Below are 23,288 nucleotides of genomic sequence, written 5' to 3'. Positions count from 1 at the left end.
TTTCAGCTCATGATGTAAGAGCATCTACAACCAAGATCATCTAATTTGGAGCCCTATATGTCCGCGGGCGTGTCCGTTGGCACTGCCCGGACAGTAACCAAACTTCCTCCTCCACAATCACAAATCCCAAATGCGGATACTCTATTTTCATACAAACCATGCATAGTACATAGATCATAGACATAGCATAAAAGCCTAGCAGTTGCGGACATCGGACATGCAATTTGTTCATCAAAAGGCATGGCCTAGTTCAAATTAAACATCAATCGAACATAAAAACAACTAAAATCTAAAAAGGCATGGTGGGCGGCCCGAGTTCACCACTTCTTGGTTGGGCCTTTGCCCTTGCGGTCGGCGGCGCGGCGGTACATCACCTCCATGTACGCGTCGGCAGCGGGAGGCTCATCGTCGTCGTCCGTGGTGGTGCCGTTCTACGATGCGGACGAAATGTACCCGGAGAGGCCCGGAGGAGGTGTTGTTGCTCCTTCACTTGGCGGGCGGCCTTGGCGGCGGTGGTCTCCTTCTCCTGGGTGAGGCGCTCGGACGCCTCGAGACCGAGGCTGAGCGCCTTCGCGTTCTTTCACCGGAGGCGCCGTGCGTCGGTCTCCGCCGTGGTCAGCGGCCTCCGCATCACCTTGCGGGAGGAGCGCCTCCTCCGGATCGACCGACACAGAGCATGCGCATTGCAGGGACAAGCCAGGCTCCGCCGCGGCTGCTGCTCGCGCCAGGCGGCCTTCACCTCCGACTCCAGCATGCGCATCGGGGCCGCATGCACGAGCACACGGCACAGCCCCGGTGGTGCGCGCACGAGAGGGAAATGGGAGACACCCGCGCTCTGGATCTAGAAAGGCGCCGAGCGGGACGGGCGACCGCGACCTGCATTCCGCCGACGGGAGGTGGAGGAGCTCACCACGAACACGAGGTAGCTCGAGCTCCCGCTAGTGTCCACGCGCGAGCGCTCGATGGCGATGCGGAGCGCGAGCTCCTCGTCGTCCGTCACGTCGGAGCTAGATCCAATGTCCTCCTTCATGAGCCTGTCCCAGTTGATTAGATCGGGTTCCCTGCCGGAGTGCTCACCGGAGTTGGCCATGGCGGAGGGCAGGGTAGGGTTTGGGAGGAAGAGGAGGAAGCGAGGACAGTGGAGAAGACGAGTATAGACTGAGGTGGAACTAGAGTTCGGATGGGATGAGGTTTTTGTAGGGGCGGTACGTGCCCTAGCGGGCTGATCCGACGTGGCACTCGTGTTAGGGTGTCCCATATCCGCACCATATATGGGTCGGATATATGGGGTTGTCGTTTAGTCCAAGCATTTGGGCCAGATTTGGGGCGCCCAGTTGGGTGCCGTTTTTGCGTACGGTCACTAACCGGACAGTCCGTCCAAACGTTTGACACGGGTACATGGGTCCGGTTGTAGATGCTCTAAAGTTACTTTTCATATTCTGGCCATGAAGACATGAAGGTCTTGCCTCGGAAAAATGTTCGACGAAGCACATGCGATTTTTTTTAGCTACTGATAAACCGATATTCTTCGTAAGGCGGGGGGATTGGTTGTGCCGACGTAGGTCGCTGGGTCGGCCTTTGCGCGTTCAAGAGCACCATCAGACCCAGCGCGAGCGGGCCCCGGTATGAAAATTCGATAAATAAATTAGTTAACTGTCTAGTCCTCGACGAGAAAAGGAAAATAGTACATCGCCGCACTCTTGGGCACATCGACGCATCAAGCCTTGAGCCAATCAGAATCGAGAGGCAGAATATCGACGTCGCAAGAACAAGAAAAAGATCAACGTCGCTGTCTAGCGCGACTCTTGCTGAGCGGCGACGGGTTCAGCGAGTGTTGAGTACGGTGGTTATTAGCGAAGACGATATAGGCTTGTATTCTAAGTAGATTATTGTACTTTTATATGTATGTTCACGAGGCTCAAGCAACAATGAACTATTCCATCAATCCTCTCTCTCCCTTCTAATATGGTATCTATCGCAAGTCGATCCTAAACCCTAGCCGCCGCCGCTTCCGCACCCGCGCGCCGCTCCCGGGGCGGTCGGCCTCCCTGACCGCCGCCCGTACCTAGGATTCGTCCGCCGGTCATGTTGACAGGCTGCCCAGGAGAGTCTTTTCCCCGAGCCTTGCTCCAGGGTTTTCTCTCTTCCGCTGATCATCTTGATCGCGTGGTTTTTTTTTTTTGGTTTTTCGATCTATTCTTGATCGGTTTGCGTCACCTACCGCCGCCGTTGCCCTCGAGCGCCTCTACTCCAACCCCAGCGCGACTAGCCGGCCTCTCCTCCGACCCGGCGGCCACGTGCGCCGAGGCGGCCCGTCAGGGCCAGCCACCGTCCGCGCGTCGGTCCGCCCATCGCCCTGCGTTGGCCGTCGCCGTCCTACTCCGACCGGGACACCTGCATCGCTCCGACCCGGCGGCCTCGCGCCATGCGACGGCCAATCATAACCGTCGCTCGCGCGCCGGCCCGCCCATCGATCCACATCACCCGCCTCCGCCGCGTCTGCACGGCGGCCCGGCGGTCTACCTCGCCGGCCTCGTCCTCGGCTGCGTCGGGACGGCTGCGTCAGGCTCGTCGGCTGCCTCAACTCGGGCGCCGCTGCTCCGTTGGTCGCTCGGGCCTCGCTGTCTGGGCGCCGGCGTTGCTTTGGCACCCCGGGTGCCGGTGCTAACAAGCTCGTCCGCACGACGTCCCACGCTGTCCGTCGTTGCCGGCTTCATCTCGGACTCCGCCGCCACCACGCCTCCACCGAGCGGCGTCCCCGACCTCGCGCGCGATCGGCTTGATCACCCGCTCGCCGCCGCGATCCGCCTCATCTACGCCGCCCGACCGACCTGGCCCGTCGGTTACGCGCGCCTCCGCAGATCTCGTGAAGATCGTCCCCGAGTTCAGCGCGCCTCTCCATCGATCGAGCACCGGGCTGCCGCTGCGTTGCCCCGTCGGGCCGCCGCCCCGTGGTTCTCCTCGCGGCTGCATCGACTCGTGCGTCGCCGCTGCGTCGTCCCTTCGGGCCGTAGTGTCGCAATACGCGGTCCCGCCGCCGCCCCGAGGCCGTCCCCGCGGTTGCACCGACTCGCGAACCGCCGTTGTGTCGCCCCTTCGGGCCGCAGCGTCACGGCCGCGGTCCCCACCGCCGCCCAGAGGTCTTCCCGTCGTCGCCCCGACCCGCCTGCCGCCGCTGCGTCGCCCCTTCGGGCCGTAGCGCCGCGGCCCGCGGTCCGCTCCGCCGTCACCGCGCGTCGACCTCCCGTGGTATGCGCCGCGCTATCTTCCTTGGCGCGGGAACGCCACCGTCCGCGCCGGTCTTCGTCACGCTGTCAGGGTTCTTCGCCTACTTCGAGCACCGCCGCCGCACTCCTAACCTAGCCACCGCCGCCGTTAGGCCGCCGCCGCTCTTCTTTGGCCGCCGCCGCCGCTACCTTCGTAGCCGCCACCGCCGCCCGTCCACCCCCTTCGTCTTCGTCCAAGCACCAGCCCGTCGCCAGCGTCACCATCATCTACCCCGACCACTTCGTCTACTCCGACCACCGTTGGTGACATCGGCCCCGCGCCGATGGACGCCGCAATCGTCGTCGAGTTCTTCTCTGCTGGCCCCTCCGACTTCTCCGACATGCCGTACAGCTCGTGCAGGTCCCTCGTCTACGCATGCCCGGTGCTGGCAACACCGATGGGTGCCTTCATCCACGACGTGTCCCCGGGCCTGGCAAGCCTGGTCGGCGCTTCGTCAACTTCGTCTTCGTCCGTCTACGCATGCCCAGTGCTGGCAACACCTGTGCGTGCCTTCGTCCACGATGTGTCCCCGGGCTTGGCAAACCCGCCGCGACGCGTCGTCAACAACATTTTCTTCCCGACGCACCCCTACTTCGGCACCACTGCGCCCATACTAACTCGGCGCCCCCTTGCGCCCGCGGCTCCACGGCGACTTCCTCGACACCGGCCACCCTGACTCGACATCGAGCACGGCATTCTTCGCACGGCTACCTCGACCACGGCTCCACAACCCACGCTCTCGGCTATCTCGACAACGGCACAAAGGGCTACCGCCTTGCTTGAGCAACCTTGTCGATTTCCACTCCAGCCACGACTCCGCGATGCATCGACCGTTACGACTGTGGGGGGGGGGGGGGGGGGGGGTCCGTCGGCTTGCCCTCGGATTCTTCTCCAGTCTCACCGTCTGCGTCACTACCGTTGTGACTGCGGGGGGATGTTGAGTATCGTGATTATTAGGAAAGACGAGATAGACTAGGATTTGTTCTGGCTTGTCTTGTACTCCAAGTAGAACATTGTACTCCTATATATATGCCCACGAGGCTCAAGCAATACAACAATGAACTATTTCACCAATCCTCTCTCTCCCTTCTAACAACGAGGATGGTCGATGGGAATCCATTGGCCGGCAGCTGTTGATCTGTGAATGACGCGGGATCCATTGCCCACTTCTGCAAATGGTGCGTCTTATCTTAGGCAACAAAACCACGACCACCAACTCGCGTTTACTGAAAAGTGAGGTCGCTCGTAGCACGACCGCGAATGCTCGTCGCCGATATTTTCCTCTGGGTGCCCGTCACTTTCTACACTCCTAGCCAATAGCCAACGTACAGAGGGGGAACTGCATTGAGTCTGTCTAGCATGCACGTCTAAGCGACTCAATCAGACTATGAACGAAAAAAATAAAAAATAAAAAATGTATGCACAAATCTTCGAGTAAAATCAGTGACATAGGACTTAGATGTGCAATACTTAAGCACATCTAGATGTGCTTTAGCAAAATAGTATTGTTTAAGAATAGGTGATGAGTGAGATCTCATTAAGATACTTTTTTTTTACTATACTAGCAAACACGCTTGTGCGTTGCAACATAGAACCAAATCCTTGCACGCCCCTGCACATCTCATCCCTGTTTTTTTAAAGACGTCTCATCCTTGTTATCAGTTCTCCTATTTGCTAACATTGACGGTGTCGGTTGCGTTGTCCATCTATTCACGGTGAGCTTGATCATCACGCTCTGGCATGCCCCTTTCGTGGGCCCCTTCTTGCTCTGACTTGTAATTTTGCGGACTTGATAGTGCTTGTCGGAGGACGACGTTCGTTTTCCACCAGCATGTTGAGAACTCATCCTGAACTGTGCCAGGCTGTTCACATGCGACGATTCGGGTTACGGGCATCGTCGTCGCGACAACAAGAGACCACACGAAAGACCTTGGATAGGGGTGCACGAAGGAGTAGTTAATACTATCGTAGGTGATGTTACACAAACAATGTAATCTTCCGAGTTGCCATTCCTGTGTGCACCATCAGCTTCCCTTCCCCCGTTTTTGGGTGCGGCGGGGGCTCCTGTGACGGAGGTGCTGGGACCGCATCGTGCCGCCGTGCCAAGGGGTGCCTGACGAGCCTCCATGGATGACCAAGACAATGGTTGCAACCCCCGACGAGCGGACGACGAAGCTGGAACCAACATTTCTTTTGCTGCAACTGACCGAAGCCAAAGCTTGAACCACAGTTGGTTTTTTACTTTAACCAATAAGCGAGCTGGAACCACAACTGGTTTTTGCTACAAGTGCATCGCTTTTTTGCTACAACTGATGTTGCTATTTGCTACAATGGCCGAAAGTGCAGTTTTCTGGCCAGTGGCGACAAATGGATGCAGTTGGAGAGACCAAGAAGCTGCAACTGCGTTGCGGAAAAGCTACGACCGGTAATAAAAAAGCTTCGGCGGGTGGACTGACACGTTGCATCCAATGACAGTGAACTTGTGTCGACGATAGGCGGCTTCAACCTACGACCAGGAAGCCGCAACCGGCAGATGTAAATGATACAACCGTATATGTACAGAGCTACATCCATGTTATCCACAGCCGCAACCCTATTTGGGGTTGGTACAGAACGTTGGTTTTTGCCACAACCGTCGTCGTTTTTGCTACAACTGCAACCGTGGAGCTTTGACGATTGGAGTTCCAATCGGTTGACGGCGGGAGCTTGCAACCTGTTGGCGGCGGATCTTCAACCGGAATTGACGAGTGGCGGAAGGTTCTTCGATGAGCAACAGAGGGGCGTCGTTGCGAGGCGTCGCGGTGCGAGCGGCTCGCCCGCTGCCCTCTCCGGAGTAGCACACGGGGAGGCGGAGTCGCGCGCCACAGAGACGAGGAGGGATTTCCCTGTGTACGTGAGGATGAAGAAGCCGAAGCCACGATCAGACGGTTCTGCCTGGTCGAATCGATCGGCTGCTAGCCGACTGGCCCGCGCCTAGCACTCGCCAAATTATTATAGTGAAAAAACATTTACAGAATGTGCCAGGTCATCCGTCCCAGGCCGGCGACTCCTTGACCAGAACAACCGCGTCCGAACCTCCTCTCCCCAACCCCCGCCACCATCCCCGCCCCTCGAATTCTCCTTCACAGTCCCCACTTCGCCCCCCACTGATCCCGGCGGGGGCCGTCACGGCCGTGGACCGCCGCGTACGTGCTTTCCCCCACCTTATCCTCGCGACCCCGCACCGAGTCGCGCCGCCGCAGCTTGAATCGAGGCCGCCGTGGAACCCTAGCCGCCGCCCCTCGATTCCTCTCCGGCATCGACATCGACATCGGCGGCGGCACGGACGCGAGATCCAGGCGACATCGCGCCGACTTGTACTCCGGCTTATCACGGCGGTGAGCTGAGATTCCACGTCCTCATAACTCCCATACGCGTGCTGTATCGATCGATTTCAAGTTCCGCTGGGGAGTTTTGCGTTTGATTTTGGCGATTGAAGGATCCATCCTAGGTTTTCTAGTTCCGGCCGGCGATTTTCGTGGTGTTCTTTTGGCGATCGAAGGACTGCTCCGAGGCCGTCTAGTTCTGATCGGCGATTTTGTTGGCGGGGACGGGGACGCGTTGATTTGGGGGGTTTTGGTAGGGGTTGGGGGTTATAGATTTTTTTAATCGGATCTGCTAATGCTCGTCTAGATGAGAATTAACAAAGTCACATCTAACTCCCACATCATTTGATTAATCAAACAAGAAAAAGAAAAGAGAAAAATCCCCACGAATCTCTGTGTAAAATCAAATGGTGTAGGAATTAGATGTGACTTTGTTAGTTTTATATCTTTGATTGATTGATCGAGCGTTGGTGCGATTCCATGGCCCTTCCAAACGCTTCGCTTGGTATGTAACAAGGATTATGTATTTGTGTTGTTTAATATAACATCCTGTGGTCGGTCCACGGTCCACCTTCCAGGGGATGTGCATAAACATCTGTTCATTTAGACGCTCCAATGATAAGCACAGTTTAAACATCAAAAGAGCAGCGTGCCATATTTTCCTATTATAGTTTCCATCTTGTCCGGTGAAGAGTGTATATTTGGATTTAAAATTTGTCCACAAAAGAGTGTACTTCTATCTTCCCAATGCACTTTAAAGTTAAAAAAAAATGTTCCTCACACGGTAATCAAGACCAATAACATTCTACACACGGTCTTCTTAATTTCTACATGCACTTAGCTCATTGGGGGTTGGGTAATTAAAGAGGAGAGATGGTGGCTTGCACCTATCCAATGCATTTTTTACCCCACTTCATAATTTGTCCTAAAATTTCTATATGTACACTTTTCACCGGACGGAGGGAGTACAAATTTGAACTAAACACTGAAGCTCTTGCTTAAATGCCAGAGATCTGGTAATTGAGGTTGCTGATATTTAATACCTCTGTTAATGTGGCGGTCGTATTTGCATATCTGCACATATGCATTTGTTTCAATTGTAATTTCCAGGAAATGTAGTACATGTAGGTCATCTGTGGTTGGTGATCTGAGTTTATGTGCTGCTGTGCAGCAGCGTAAGTTTATATGTAGAGTGAAGGTTTTCCTTACATTAGAGCTTCCGTGATAAACAATTCAAAAGGCACTCCTCCCTGACTCCCTCCTGTCTATTCATTTTGTATCTTATGTCTTTACTTGTGCTACAGTACACCAGGATATGTTGTTTCCTCTTCCGCCCCTTTAATTCAGTTTATGATGTTGTGATGTCACTGCAGTTGAGTTTGGATCTCTACATCAGCTGAAGTTATTGTAGTAGCATGTCCACGAAGGAAACAAGGTACTATTAATCTATTATCACTTACCAGAATTTTCTGAACTATCGATTTGTGCATTCGCCATTCTGTTTAATCACATATGAAACTCTACGAAACTGTTCAATCACATATGGAGTTCCACAGTCACTCAACTTAGTTATGGGGTATTCAAGTTTAGACCCGATCTTGAGCTCAGTGGTGTTTAATCTGCTTGATCAGAATGAAGGTCTTAAAGCAGTGTACATAGTACATACTCCCTCCATCCAAAAATAAATGTTGCCATTTAGTTCAAATTTGAACTAAAACCACGACACTTATTTTGGGACGGAGGGACGGAGTACTGTTGTTTTCTTCTGTGCTTCTACTCACATATTCTGAAGGGGAGCCTTGGCGCAGTGGTAAAGCTGCTGCCTTGTGACCATGAGGTCACGGTTTCAAGTCCTGGAAACAGCCTCTTACAAAAATGTAGGGAAAGGCTGCGTACAATAGACCCAAAGTGGTCGGACCCTTCGCAAGCAGGAGCTACATGCACCGGGCTGCCCCCTTTCTATTCACAGATTCTGACTTGACCATGTTTATCCATGAGCTGGTATTTTAATCAGCATATTGAACTGAACTGTAATATTATCTTATCAAGCAGCATTCGATCCTTGCCAACATTCTCTGATTGATCTGCTTCCCGTCACTGCTATTTCATGTTAGCTACTCTCTGGTGAATGGTCTTTGTGAATAGCTGGATAGTTGTTTTCATAAAACTAACCTTTAGGGTATCGTCTAACTTGTCACATTAAGGTTTTCGTTATTGAACTTGGTTTTCTTATTTACTCCCCTTTCCATTTATCAAAACCCAAATTAAATGAGCTTAAATGGATGTATGTACTGATGCTATCTGTACATATCAGAAACTGTTATTTGACTTGGACATGGCTTGAATGCCTTCGTTTTAAAACTATTTGAACGCTTCCACAAAGATGTAGCAAGAATTTTGTGCCTATATTAGCATTTGTGTCATGATTCATGAAGTACACTGATATGCACCAGTTCTTTTTTTCAGGCTTAAGGAAGTTAATTCTGTTGGGATGAAAGATTGGGCTAATATTCAGACTGATATTGTTGGTCTAATTATAAAGAAGCTTGGCATTCCTGACTACATCAGATTCCGTGCTGTATGCACGTCATGGAACCATATCTGCAAGGAAGTATCCAACCATCCAAGGGTGGACCCATGGCTGATGCTCCCCACAAAGCCGCTTGATGGTGCTAAGTTTTTTAGCTTACCTGAAAAAAAGACTCAAACCATCCATATCCCGAGTGTTGCCACGATATTTGGATCCATGTGGACTCCGGTTGGTTCATCCCATGGTTGGCTTATCTTCTTTAGCCCGCCACAGGGAACCATCCAGCTGGTTAATCCCATCAGCAGCACATCGTTCCAACTCCCCTCAATCGGAAGGAGGCACATGTCCAAGGCCATGTTGCTTGACATGAGTGAGAGCAACTTCACTGTTGCTGTCATCCATCGCGACCAAAAAGGATACCAAGTGACACGCAAAGGAAGCAAAAGCTGGTCGTTTGTCGATTCGAAACACATTTTGGTGGATGTCTTCAAGCACAGAAGGCAACTTTACACCATTGATGTATATGGTACGGTGGAGGTGTGGGCAGAGCCTCCCCGTTCATGGCCAGATGATGACTTCCCCCAGGTGGAACCGCATATGCACAACCTCGTCCACTACCAGCACCAGAAGTTCAATTGTCTGGTGGAGACCCCGTCTGGCGATCTCATAAGGGTCAAGCGCCAGTCGCAGAACAAGTTTGCGCTGTGGGTCCTCGACAGGGAGACCTCTTCCTTCGAGCGGACCAGCGACATCGGGGAATTCGGGCTGTTCGTCAGCCACTACAGCTCGTTCTGTTTCCCGGCCAAGGACCATCCGTACCTGAAGGCGAACTGCGTCTACTTCATCGACGGCTACAACAACATGTGCGCGTTCAACCTCGAGCACGGGACCAAGGAGCTCGTGGAAGCCCTCGAAGCCGCTGCCCCTGCCCAGAGTCAGCAAGACTTTTACGGGCGCCAGCCTCGAGCAGAGCCGTTCCTATGGTTAATCCCTTCTCTTAAGTGATCAAACGTGTGCGAAGCTGAAACTGGCGTGTACCTATATCCTAGAACTGGTACTCTGAACTCCCTAACTAGTACTATAAGTATTGGACGTATTCCTGGTACTTTTGTGGCAAAAACCATATGGCTGAAGTTTGAATTGAGTAGCCGGTCGTTGCGTGTGTTTGTTTTGTATATATATAATTTGCAACTGGCTTGTGTTTTTGGACAAAGTTGTATTACAGGTTCTGGGTTTGCCATTCTCCCTCCTTGTCCCAGGTGCCAGTGACACATGAGCAGTTTATTTGGTTGACATATCTGTGTGGCAGTGACACATCAGCAGTGTATTTCCGCGAAAAAAATATGTAATTTCCCAGGAGTAATTTGGTTTCTTGCGAATTTGGAACTAACTTCCACTCGGTCAGGAATTCAGAAGTCGAAAGTGTAGTCGTGTCCATCGAACGAACGCGGTTGCCGATTATCCCCGCTTCTTCTCCGCGTTTTCCGAGCAGGTGCAGCCACTCTGTCGAATATAAGCTAACCGCATCTCATCCCGTGTCGAGATCAACCCAACGCGTCTAACACGTGCGTAGCCATTCCCCACTTTCTCAGGCTAGAGCGGCAGCACCAGCTCGATCTCGCACGCGACCAACGCCGGAGCGCATGGAGGCGGCCGTGACGTCCTACCCGGTGGCGCGGGACCCGCCGCCGCGGCCGGCGCCGCAGACGGCGCAGCTGGGCGGCGGCCCGGCGGCGCCGCAGCGCGGCGGGTGGGCGCGCTGGGCGCTGTGGGCCGTCGTCTCCCTCGTCCTCGCCGCCAGCTTCGCGTGGGGCGTGTACCAGGCGCGGCACCGGCCGCGGAGCCTCGCCTTCGTCATCGTCACCTACTACCTCCTCGCCGTGCTCTACTGCTGCCTCGGGAAGCTGAGCCTTCTGCGCCGCGACGACCCGGCGGCGGCGCCCGAGCGGCGCCGGGTCCGGCTCGCCGTGTGGGTCGTCTCCGTGGCGTTCGCCAACGTCATCGCGGCGCGCGTCGCCGACTCGATGCCCGAGCGGGGGCTCCAGATCGCCGTCTGGGTGGTCCTCGCCGCCGGCATCGGCGTCGCCTTCTACTTCTTCTTCATCCGCGAGGGCGCCCGCGATGTGGTCGCCGGGCAGCGGCGGGAGGCGGAGCTCCACCAGGTGTCCCCGGAGCAGAGGGTCTGAGGAGGCGAGCTCCAGTCAACTCTGCCATGGATGGATGGAAGATGTAGTATAGCCATTGCTTCGTTTTTTCTTAATTGTGTAAACCTTATTTTTTTATAAAGCTTATTATTTTCGGTGAACTGGTGTGTGGCTGTGGCTGTCAGTCGACACTCGACGCCGTGCTGGGGTTTGCTTGAATCACTGACGTCTGGGGCCGCCAACGAACTGGCCCGCATGTCAGTTGCAATTGGTCAACTCAACCAGTCTGAACGCCATACTCGGTGGATCAATTGTTTTCTTTTGCTCTAAAAGTTTGACCGACGACTGTATCTATTCGACCACGTCTTCGAACTGCAGACTTTTCGTTGCATTCTCTGTTATCTCTTCATACGGGCCCGCAACATGGTGACATGGAGCAAGTAGGAAAACTGTAATTGCAACCTAAAAATACAAAAAATGTTTTTATTTCGATACATGCTTAGCTCAATTGTACACCGCATGCGATTTTGGTTTCAAAAGATTGTGGTGTGAGGTGCGCGGCGTTAGTAGCCACATCTCGCGTTTTCTTTGTGTGCACACCTTGTCTGTGTGTATTGTGGGGGACGGATGGGGTTGCACTCTGTCTAGTCAGGTTTTCATCAACGACTAGACCATTTAGATCAAGCCATCTCAAATTCCAAACCAATTAATGTCCACTTTTAGTTTAAACCATAAGATAAGGGCAAACCAACTCGGTTTGCTGCAGTCCTTTTATGGGTCTTGTTGTCGAAACAACGCAAACTAGGAGGGGATTAGATGACTGTAACGTCCCGAGACCGACGCTCCAGACGCTTTCCATGTTCTTCGTGATCGTCGCGTGTATTTATTTGTTTGTTGCATTCATCATATCATCATTTGCATCTGCATGTTTTCAGAAAGCTTGCATCCGTTAGTAGTTGCCGCGTTCCCCCTGCCTTCGTTGACAGGTCCGAGTCCAACCGGGTTTTCGATTCCCTCTTGTCTGACCGCTTGACCCTCTCTACGCTTTGCTCAGACCCCGCGCGCGTGTCCGAAACTTCCCGAACCCGACCCGCTCTATCGTTACCAATGGGTCCGGATCATCCCTAAACATCTATAAAACATCTCCGTTTTCTTAGTTGGACTTCCCTAGCCATATTTTTCGTCCGCCCGATCCCGATCCGATGATCCAAATCCTCCCTCCTTTTACCTACCTACTATATAAGCAGTCTAACCCTAGCCCTAGCTGTCCCATCCATCAAATCCTCCGCGCCGCCGCCACCCACTGACCATCTCCCTCGGGATCCCTCACGATCCACTCACCTGGTCTCCCCCTTCCTCGGGTCTTGCCCGATCCATCCAATCGATCCAGCCAACCACCACCTCCTCTCCCTTGAATTCCCCATCGAGCTAACCGGCGCCCGCGGCCGTCTCGCCTTCAGCCAGCCCCGCTCCTCGTGCTTGAGGCCTCCCGAGCCGCTCCTCGCCGGACTCCTCCCGCGGCAGCTCTAGCCTCGCCTCGATCCAGCAGCACGGCAACCCCCATCGCCCGCAACCCTCTTCCTCGCTCGATCCCGAGCGGGAGAGGACCCTGACGGCTCGTCCCCGTACGCCGTCCTCCTCGTGCCCGACTGTCCTTGCTCCCGTGCGCCTCCAGGAGCCCCTCTGTCTCTGCCCGAGTTCCTCCTGCAGCTCCCCGTCACCCTCGACCCTGCCTCGTCGTCCGGAACCTCGCCGGAGATGAGTGCCATGACAGCCCTGCTCCCTTTCCCCTCCTGTTTCTGTTTCTCTCTCTCTCTCTCTCTCTCTCTCTCTCTCTCTCTCTCTCTCTCTCTCTCTCTCTCTGTCGTCTTCGCAGCGCTGCCATGGATGGCCTCCCGTAGCTCCAGTTCATTTTGCCGCCGTGGTTCCCAGCCGATTCGCGCTGGAGAGCCTCGGACCCGTCCATCCCCTTCGTCCCTCGATGTCGAGTCCCTCTGCTCGTCCGCGCCAAGTTTATGCGCCAGTCGCACCGAGCCAGGGACCTCCCAGCGTCCCTGCCCAAGGGCCACCCGGTCCGCCTCCTCCAGCCACCTCTCCGTCGCGCCGCCCTTCGTCGGAGTCCCAAGCCGCGCCAGGCTGCCGCTACGTCCCCTGCTTCCCGTCGCGAGCTCCAGCGCCGCTGCTCCTCTGTTTTCTGTCGAACAGAGAGCGACGCGCCTGTAGCCTCCCCGCCTCGCGCGTCTGGGCCACTTCCAGCGCCAGCAAGGCCCAGCGCCGCGCCAAGCCCAGCTTCCCCGCCGGCCTGCTTCTTCGCCTGGGCCGTGGCCCGCTAAGGTGATGCCCCTCTCTGCTAACCCTCGCCCAGATCCAGATTCGGCCCGAGTCACTGTTTTTTTTCCGCGAACGAATTTGCTAATTAGTCGGGAAGTTACTGTTTTACAAAAAAGTCCCTCTAGATCATGCATTTAATAACTCACAAATGGTGCATCGGATTAAAATGATTTAAACATGTAAAATGCTTAGAATTTTGTGTAGATTAATAATTTGCAACTTTCACCCATGTTAAAATTGTTTAAATGTGTTGTTTGAATTAATTTGCTTAAATTCCATGCTAAAATGATTTATTTCATAACTAATTAACCGTATCCCCGAATTAAACAAACTTTATATGTAAATGGGGTGAAAAAATGCATAGATTAACATGGTGTACTTATTTTCCATGCTTAATACCTCTAAAATTGTGTATAGGGCAGAACAATACCAACTTAAAATATGCATATGAGGATTTCCGGAATTGTTGTTTGTTGTTTCCGGCCTCATTTAAACTTGCCTAGATAGGTAGTTTTATTGTGCTTCACATATTGCCATGTTTAACAACATTTAATATTGTTGGGTACATAAACAAGAGTGAACTAAATAAATGAATGTGGTGTTTCGTCAATATGCAACTCGTTGCATATTGAGCTCCACTTAATTGGCAATATTGTTTGTTGCACTTTGCCATGCTATGCCATGCCTATTTAAACCGGATATGCATCATACTTGATTGTGCACCATGCCGTGTTGATATGATGGTTGTTTACCATGATGTTTGCTTCTTTCTGGTTGCGCTTCTCCTTGATAGTTCCGCTTACGTTGCGGTTGTGAGGATTCGTTCGTCTACGTCCGTTTGTCTTCTTCATGGACTAGTTCTTCTTCCTAGCGGGATTTCAGGCAAGATGACCATTACCCTCGATATCACTTGTATCTTTGCTTTGCTAGTTGTTCGTTCTACCGCTATGCTTGCGCTACCTACCACTTGTTTATCAAGCCTCCCAAATTGCCATGTCAGCCTCTAACCTTTTCACCCTTCCTAGCAAACCGTTGTTTGGCTATGTTACCGCTTTTGCTCAGCCCCTCTTATAGCGTTGCTAGTTGCAGGTGAAGATGAAGTTTGTTCCATGTTGGGACATGAATATTGTTGGGATAACACAATATATCTTATTTTAATTAATGCATCTATATACTTGGTAAAGGGTGGAAGGCTCGGCCTTATGCCTGGTGTTTCGTTCCACTCTTTCCGCCCTAGTTTCCGTCATACCGGTGTTATGTTCCTTGATTTTGCGTTCCTTACGCGGTTGGGTGATTTATGGGACCCCCTTGACAGTTCGCCTTGAATAAGACTCTTCCAGCAAGGCCCAACATTGGTTTTACATTTGCCTAACAACCTAAGCCTTTTTCCCTTGGGTTTCCGGAGCCCGAGGGTCATCTTTATTTTAGCCCCCCCGGGCCAGTGCTCCTCTAAGTGCTGGTCCAAACCGAGCGATGTCCGGCGCCCCCTAGGCAACCAGGGTCTATGCCAACCCGACGTCTGGCTCATCCGGTGTGCCCTGAGAACGAGATATGTGCAGCTCCTATCGGGATTTGTCGGCACGTCCAGGCGGTCTTGCTGGTCTTGTTTTACCATTGTCGAAATGTCTTGTAAACCGGGATTCCGAGACTGATCGGGTCTTCCCGGGAGAAGGAATATCCTTTGTTGACCGTGAGATCTTGTGATGGGCTAAGTTGGGACACCCCTGCAGGGTATAAACTTTCGAGAGCCGTGCCCGTGGTTATGTGGCAGATGGGAATTTGTTAATGTCCGGTTGTAGAGAACTTGACACTTGACTTAATTAAAATGCATCAACCGCGTGTGTAGCCGTGATGGTCTCTTTTCGGCGGAGTCTGGGAAGTGAACACGGTTCTTGTGTTATGCTTGAACGTAAGTAGTTTCAGGATCACTTCTTGATCACTTCTAGTTCACAACCGTTGCGTTGCTTCTCTTCTCGCTCTTATTTGCGTATGTTAGCCACCATATTTGCTTAGTGCTCGCTGCAGCTCCACCTCATTACCCCATCCTACCCATAAGCTTAAATAGTCTTGATCTCGCGGGTGTGAGATTGCTGAGTCCTCGTGACTCACCAGATACTTCCAAACAGTTGCAGGTGCCGATGATACCAGTGCAGATGACGCAACCGAGCTCAAGTGGGAGCTCGATGAAGATCTTGGTCGTTACTATGTTTCATTTTCCTGATGATCAGTAGTGGAGCCCAGTTGGGACGATCGGGGACCTAGCATTTGGGGTTATCTTCTTTTTATCTGGATTTGACCGTAGTCGGTCTATGTGTGTATCTTGAATGATGTATGAATTTATTTATGTATTGTGTGAAGTGGCGATTGTAAGCCAACTCTTTATCCCATTCTTGTTCATTACATGGGATTGTGTGAAGATGACCCTTCTTGCGACAAAACCTACAATGCGGTTATGCCTCTAAGTCGTGCCTCGACACGTGAGAGATATAGCCGCATCGTGGGTGTTACAAGTTGGCGTTTTCTTTGTGTGCACACCTTGTCTGTGTGTATTGTGGGGGACGGGGTGGGGTTGCACTCTGTCTAGTCAGGTTTTCATCAACGACTAGACCATTTAGATCAAGCCATCTCAAATTCCAAACTAATTAATGTCCACTTTTAGTTTAAGCCATGAGATGAGGGCAAACCAACTCAGTTTGCTGCAGTCCTTTTATGGGTCTTGTTGTCGAAACAACGCAAACTAGGAGGGGGATTAGATGACTGACTGAGAGCTATTTGTTTTGTTGTGTGCATACTATGGGACACATAAATTACACTTTTTTAGCTTAGTCTCGACCTACTGGACATTGCCTGTAGTTTCTTGCTTTGAGTTTGTTTGGCATGCAAATTAACTCATATGTGTTCGAGTTCTTTTTCTTTGTTTTTGCTGAGACGAAGAGCTGCTAGCTGTTGAGAGGCAAAAGAAGATGGTCCTCCGAATTCGTTTAAGCTTAGTTTTGGTGGCAAGAAGAGAAAGATTTGTTTTCGGACTCGAGGCAGACCAAGCAACTAGGCTATCGACAACAAGGGACATGGGACCTGGCGCTGCTCACGACAACGGTCGTTTCTTGGTGTATGTAATAGACTAGCTGTTGTACCTGCATGCTTGTAGTGTTTTCCTTCCATGTGAAATACAAATGGCAATTCTTTGCCCCTGTGCTTGCATTTCTTTCCGCCTGTTAGGCTGCCAAAATTTCTAGCCGAGACCCGCCCAACTTGTCGAAATTTTGTCCTTGTTTGTAACGAAATAAAAAACGCAAGGGGACGACTACAAAATTTTGTCCTTGTTTGTAAGAAAACTAAAACTTCTAGGTGTTGACAGTTCATGTTTGGGTGCATGTCAAGAGAATTAGTTTAATAGGATGAACTATTTAGGTATTATTATAGATATAGGATCCATAACTATTTTTAAATCCTGAATAGTTTTTAAAAAATTTCGTCACACATTTAAAAAAAATAATGTAGTGTAAAACAATGTTCGCGTAACTTTTAGAAAATGTTGATATGAGTAAAAAACATGTTCGTGACATTTACGAAATGTTGATGCATTTCAATTAAAAAATTGATGAAATTTTAAAAACAATATTTAAATTTTGTCACCGTCCGCATCTCAATCCACCAACATCACATGTACCTTTGTCAAGCACAATCTAAATCCGAATGGCATCTTCGATGGTGCCTAGCGGTTTGTTAAAAGACATGGACAAAATTGTTAGAGATACGACAGGCAAATCAAACGACGAACAACAAAATCAAAACAGGCCCCAACATGAAGGAAAAAGAAACCACGGGCGTCAGCCAGCGAACTCCACTATATCGGGAGAGGTTACAAATGTCGGGGATTTACAATTGATCAACTTATATCGTGCGCCGGTTTACAATGGATATATATTGTAGTGGTGACCTAGGTCCATACCGCTCCGCTCATCAGAAGTTGGCCTTTATCTTTATACTTGAATTTGGATCACAACATAACAAAAATAAGTTAAAAAAATTAAGAGAGTGGTTATTAAGGACAAATGGAAAAGTTGTTTCTTTGTGAAGAATGAATTAGCACGTGTTTGTTGTTTGTGGAGAAATGATAGCACTAGTACAAAAGACATGCGAAGGGAATGTTATTGGTGGTTTAAACTGAGGAAGGGACATGTAGAGGAGGCAAAATAAAGATGAGAAGAGGTGACAATTGATCGTGGCGAAGAAAAAAGACTACAATATACCTAACACGAAAGTAAAATTGGATGCATCAGTTGACTATTTTTCTTTCTACATTTGGAATCCCTCCCGTGCGCGCGTCCTCTTCTTCCTCCTCAAACCAATGTGCTACCCTCCACTTCCGGCCTAACTGCTGGCCTTCGTCGGTGCCCATGGTGCAAAGCTGAGAGATAATGCACTGAATATCCACTTCACCGCACTTTTGTGGCAAAACCAGCCGTCTAAACTTTGAATAATTCATTTTCCAGACTAAGATTACTAGTCGGTAACTCTGTACTTCTTATAACACATTTTTCACTTTTTAAATTCAGTTACACATGCCAGTGACATCAACAACACTACATTTTTAAAGGAATAATGAATTTCTAATCTCAATGTATGTACTTCCTCACATTTTGCTACAACTTAGTATTAAGATGTCCGGTGGGGGATGACATGAGTTGAAAGCAAATATGCCATAATGGTGGTATGGTGCTATGGGCATCCAAGGCAGTTGTAGCGACCAGACCTCAGACGGTCAAGCCTCTGTGCATCAGTGTCATCCCTGAATCAGTAATGCTGACACGCACAGTACTCGAAGGATTTATAACAGAGTAGCAATCACACGCTTATTACATCGAATGTCTCAAAAGAGAACTTAATACAATAAATATGGCTTAAGGCCATCTAAAAACGATAACAGTGGAAGACTTGAAAGATAAGCGAGTCCATCAACTCCAACGGCATCACTGAGTATAGAACTACGACCTAAGGCACCTTACTCGTCGTCTGAAAAGTCTGCAACATGAAACGTTGCAGCCCAAAAACGGGTCAGCACATGGAATATGCTGGCAATGTAACACATAGAGAGTAATGAACAGAATAATGCTATACTACATGCATATTTGGCTGGTGGAAAGCTCTATGGTTACAGTTTTGCGAAAAGCCAATTTTTCCCTACTGCAAATGAATAAATTTTATTTAACTATCATGGTGGTTGTTAAACATTGAGAATGGGTGACACCATCTCAATCCCAATTAAGTTTCAACATTAATCCCAACAAAATTAATTAAAGTAACATGATGAGATTCACATGATAATCCAAGTACTAGATACTCAAGTTGTCCATAACCGGGGACTCGGCTAACCATGATTAGTTTATACACTCTGCAGAGGTTTGCGCACTTTTCCCCACAAGACTCGATCTCCTCCATTGGGATTCTCGCACTACATGATGTTTGAGAAACGGATGACCGAGACATAGTCTTTCAGAAGCGTTTGCACCTTACGATCGGGTAGACAGTACCACCTACAACCCCTACATCTGCTAGTCTACCACTGTAAGAGTTCACACAACTTAATCAACTATGGTAGAGCCCATAATAGCTTGTGGCTGCATACGGAAGTTTCTAGCATGAATAATCTCATGATCCCTTTGAGCCTGGGTGGCGGTCCATAAAAAAAACAGGCAATTGCTGGAATACCCAGGTGCCTCAATCCACCCAGATGTGTGTTTAAGCAGCCACCTTAAATTGAACCATTAATTAACAATCTCACATCTGTCATGGATACACTCACCCAATCCACGTCTACTAGCATAGCATAGCAATATAAGCAAACGTAGAAGTAACTCCCAAGGGTTTGGTAATAAACAGGGCAATAGGTTCTACCTCATAAGCTACTTCCCAACCCACAATTTAATCAGATCCTAATCATGAAATTGTTTAAGGATTGATCCAATGCAATAAAACTGGGTATGAAAAGAGGTATGATCAAAGTGTTACTTGCCTTGCCGATGATCCGTGAAACCTAGGGAATCGAAGTAGCAAGCGGCGCACTCCGGGTACTCTATCGCAAACAAACAAGCATACAATAAGTACTCGTCTAATGCACAGGTAAAACTCAAATAAGAGATCTAACCAGAAAGTTCAACTTAAGAACTCCGGTTTCCAAAAAGAATCAAATCAAACGAAGCAACAAAAGTCAAACGGCGAAAGAAACAAGCTTTGTTTACTAATCTGGACCTAAGTCAAATTTTACAGTAGCAAAAACTTGTTTGAGTTGGTTAAACAGAAAGAGGGTTTCGAGACGAAACTCTAGGCGCTTGAATCGCCTGATTCCGACAAACGAGCGAAAAGTTAAACCAAAACGAAAAACAGATCGGAAATTGCGATGAGAAATAATCACGGAAAATCCGAGAAAAAGAAAAACTGACGAACAGTTTAACGAACGGACGTTCGTTAACTGTAACTAAACGATGAACGCGTTTGTTAAAACAAACGAACGAGCGAACGCTCGCTAAATAAGAAAACCGAAAAAAACAAAACAAAACCGATCTAAAAAAACCTAGGGTTTTCTAAAAAAAAACCGAATCGGTTTTCTTCAGAAAACCGGGCGGCGGGCGGCTACCTCGGCTCGGGGCTCCGGCGAAGTCCGGTGGCTCCAGCGGGGCGACAGGAGGCGGCGTGGGGCGGCGGGCGTCGGCGGCGGCGGCGTTCCCGGCGGCGGCGGGGCGGGTTTCGGCGGCGGGGCTGCGGGTTCGGTGGCGGGGTGAGGGGCGGCGGCGGCGGCTATTTAAGGAGGGGGGGCGGCGCGGCTTGGGGAAGGGGGCTCCTCGGGAGGCGTGCTCCTCCCGGACTTGGGCGGCGGCGGCGGTCTCCGATCCGGAGACGGCGGCGGTCTCCGATCCGGAGACGGCGGCGGGAGGCAGTGGCGCGGGCGGGCCGGCCTGGTTCGGCTGGGCTTTGGCCCAGTCGGGCGCGCGGGAGTTTAAAAAAAACAATTCCGCCGAAACTGAGAAAAATTCTAGAAAATAAAATAAAATTCTAAAAATGCCAAAATAAATTTTTCACCGTCTAAATAAAATATTTAGAACAAGATGAACATTTTCTTGGCCCTAAAATGCAATTTTTGAAAAACGTGCAATTTTCCTAAATTCAAGTAAAATAGCAAAACTCCAAATAAAATAAGATTTGATTTTTTATTAAATCCTCAATATTTCTTATTTTTGGGAAAGTCATTTTATTCCCTCTCTCTTATTTTTATAAAAGAAATAATTGAAGATAAAATAAATAAAATCAAATGATCCTATTTTCAAAATTTGAGAAAACCCAAATATGAAAATAACGAAATCCCCAACTCTCTCCGTAGGTCCTTGAGTTGCGTAGAATTTCTAGGATCAAACCAAAAATGCAATAAAATATGATATGCAATGATGATCTAATGTATAACATTCCAAATTGAAAATTTGGGATGTTACAAACCAACCCCATTAAGATGAATCTCGCCCTCGAGGTTCGGGTTTGCTAGAAAATAGGTGAGGGTGGTCCTTCCGTAGATCTTCCTCTCGCTCCGAGGTGGCTTCACCCTCGGTATGGTGGCTCCACTGAACTTTGCAAAACTTGATAACCTTGCTGCGGGTGACTCGGCTGGCATACTCAAGAATCTTGACTGGTTTCTCCTCCTAAGTCAAATCACTATCCAACTGAATCGCCTCCAGTGGCACTGTATCTCTCAGCGGTATATCAGCCATCTCTGCGTGGCACTTCTTCAACTGGGAAACGTGGAACACATCGTGAACTCCTGACAATCCTTCGGGTAATTCCAACTTGTAAGCAACTTCTCCCATACGCTCCAAAACTTTGTATGGTCCTACAAAATGTGGCGCTAACTTTCCCTTAACTCCAAAGCGCTTAACTCCCCGAAGTGGAGATACACGAAGATAAACTCTGTCTCCGATTTCGTAAACTGTCTCCTTACGTTTTGAATCCGCATAGCTCTTCTGTCTGGATTGGGCTACCTTGAGCCTATCGCGAATCAACTTCACCTTCTGTTCAGACTCCTTAATCAAATCTGGTCCAAACAACTGGCGGTCTCCAACTTCGTCCCATAACAATGGTGTTCTACACCTCCTTCCGTACAAAGCTTCGAAAGGGGCCATCTTCAAACTGGATTGATAACTGTTGTTGTAAGAGAACTCTGCATATGGCAAGTTATCGTCCCAACTAGATCCATAATCTAGCGCACAAGCTCTCAGCATGTCCTCCAGAATCTGATTGACTCTCTCGGTCTGTCCATCTGTCTGTGGATGAAAGGCTGTACTGAATTCTAGCCTGGTACCCAAAGTTTCATGTAACTGATGCCAGAACTTTGAGGTAAACTGGGTTCCTCTATCTGATACAATGCTCCTCGGAACTCCATGCAGACATACGATTCTGGTCATGTATATCTTTGCCAACTTAGCACTGGTGTAAGTGGTCTTCACTGGGATGAAATGAGCTACCTTCGTCGAACGATCGACTACAACCCATATTGAGTCATAGCCTGAACGAGTCCTGGGCAATCCCGTGATAAAATCCATGCCTAGTTTATCCCACTTCCATTCGGGTATCGGCAATGGCTTTAGCAATCCTGCTGGCTTCTGATGCTCTGCCTTCACTCTCTGACATACATCACAAACTGCTACATACTTCATTCCGGTCCACCAGAAAGTATCCTTCAAATCCAAATACATCTTGGTATTTCCTGGGTGAATCGAATACGGCGAGTCATGAGCCTCCTGTAGAATCAACTTCCTGATCTCCGGGTCATTAGGCACATAAACGCGGTCCTCAAACCATAAGGTATCGTGCTCGTCCTCACGAAATCCCTTGGCTTTTCCTTTGCTCATCCTTTCCTTTATTCCGGCAATCTCCTTGTCTGTCTTTTGAGCTTCTCTGATCTTATCCATCAGAGTAGACTATATCTCCAATGCTGCAACATAGCCTCTCGGAATTATTTCCAAACATAGCTCGCGAAGATCCTCGGCTAATTCCTTCGGTAACTCTCCGGTCATGAGTGTGTTGACATGGCTCTTGCGGTTCAACGCATCTGCTACTACGTTAGCCTTTCCGGGGTGATAATGCAATCTCATATCATAATCCTTTATGAGCTCCAACCATATCCTTTGCCTGAGATTCAACTCCTTCTGCGTGAAGATGTATTTCAACCTCTTGTGATCCGTGTACACCTCACAGTGGTTTCCGATGAGAAAATGTCTCCATGTCTTCAACGCATGTACTACGGCTGCTAACTCCAAATCATGCGTAGCGTAATTCATCTCATGGGGTTTAAGCTGTCGTGAAGCATATGAAACAACTCTTCCTTCCTGCATAAGAACTGCTCCATGTCCTTGACGAGAAGCGTCGCAGTATACTTCATAATCCTTGCGGTGATCTGGCAGAATCAACACTGGTGATGTAACCAAACGTTTCTTCAACTCTTGGAAACTAGCTTCACATTCCTCAGCCAGTTGAACTTGGTGTCCTTCTTCAACAGCTCCGTCATGGGCTTAGCAATCCTCGAGAAATTCTCAATGAATCTCCGGTAGTATCCTGCAAGTCCAAGAAAACTCCGGATCTCTCCAACTGATGTGGGTGATTCCC

General features: G+C 49.8%; 2 protein-coding genes and 1 long non-coding RNA gene across 4 annotated transcripts; all 3 read left to right on the top strand.

Annotated features, from left to right (window-relative positions):
• The first annotated feature begins 6,062 nt into the window (after positions 1–6,062).
• On the top strand, positions 6,063–10,405 carry LOC109786862 (uncharacterized). 2 transcript variants are annotated; one of them, XM_020345426.4, is made up of 3 exons: positions 6,063–6,644; positions 8,006–8,067; positions 9,099–10,405. In XM_020345426.4, the coding sequence occupies exons 2-3, from the start codon at positions 8,048–8,050 to the stop codon at positions 10,165–10,167; spliced, it is 1,089 nt and encodes a 362-aa protein (XP_020201015.1). In that variant the 5' UTR covers positions 6,063–6,644; positions 8,006–8,047; the 3' UTR covers positions 10,168–10,405. The 2 variants fall into 2 exon arrangements, with proteins under 2 accessions (XP_020201015.1, XP_040259461.1); XM_040403527.3 differs by having other exon boundaries at positions 6,295–6,644; positions 9,086–10,405.
• Positions 10,406–10,688: 283 nt separating this feature from the next.
• Positions 10,689–11,467, top strand: LOC109786863 (uncharacterized). The gene has a single exon (XM_020345427.4). The coding sequence runs from the start codon at positions 10,806–10,808 to the stop codon at positions 11,346–11,348; it is 543 nt and encodes a 180-aa protein (XP_020201016.1). The 5' UTR covers positions 10,689–10,805; the 3' UTR covers positions 11,349–11,467.
• Positions 11,468–12,583: 1,116 nt separating this feature from the next.
• Positions 12,584–16,866, top strand: LOC141042275 (uncharacterized). The gene is made up of 2 exons (XR_012204309.1): positions 12,584–13,640; positions 14,431–16,866. It is a non-coding gene; the product is annotated as an uncharacterized lncRNA (long non-coding RNA).
• The last annotated feature ends 6,422 nt before the right edge of the window (positions 16,867–23,288 follow it).

The sequence above is a fragment of the Aegilops tauschii genome, chromosome 3, assembly GCF_002575655.3.
Source record: "Aegilops tauschii subsp. strangulata cultivar AL8/78 chromosome 3, Aet v6.0, whole genome shotgun sequence".
Classification (NCBI taxonomy): Eukaryota; Viridiplantae; Streptophyta; class Magnoliopsida; order Poales; family Poaceae; genus Aegilops; species Aegilops tauschii.
The sequence above is the reverse complement of the archived record's forward strand: the minus strand, read 5'-3'. Positions and strand labels throughout refer to the sequence as shown.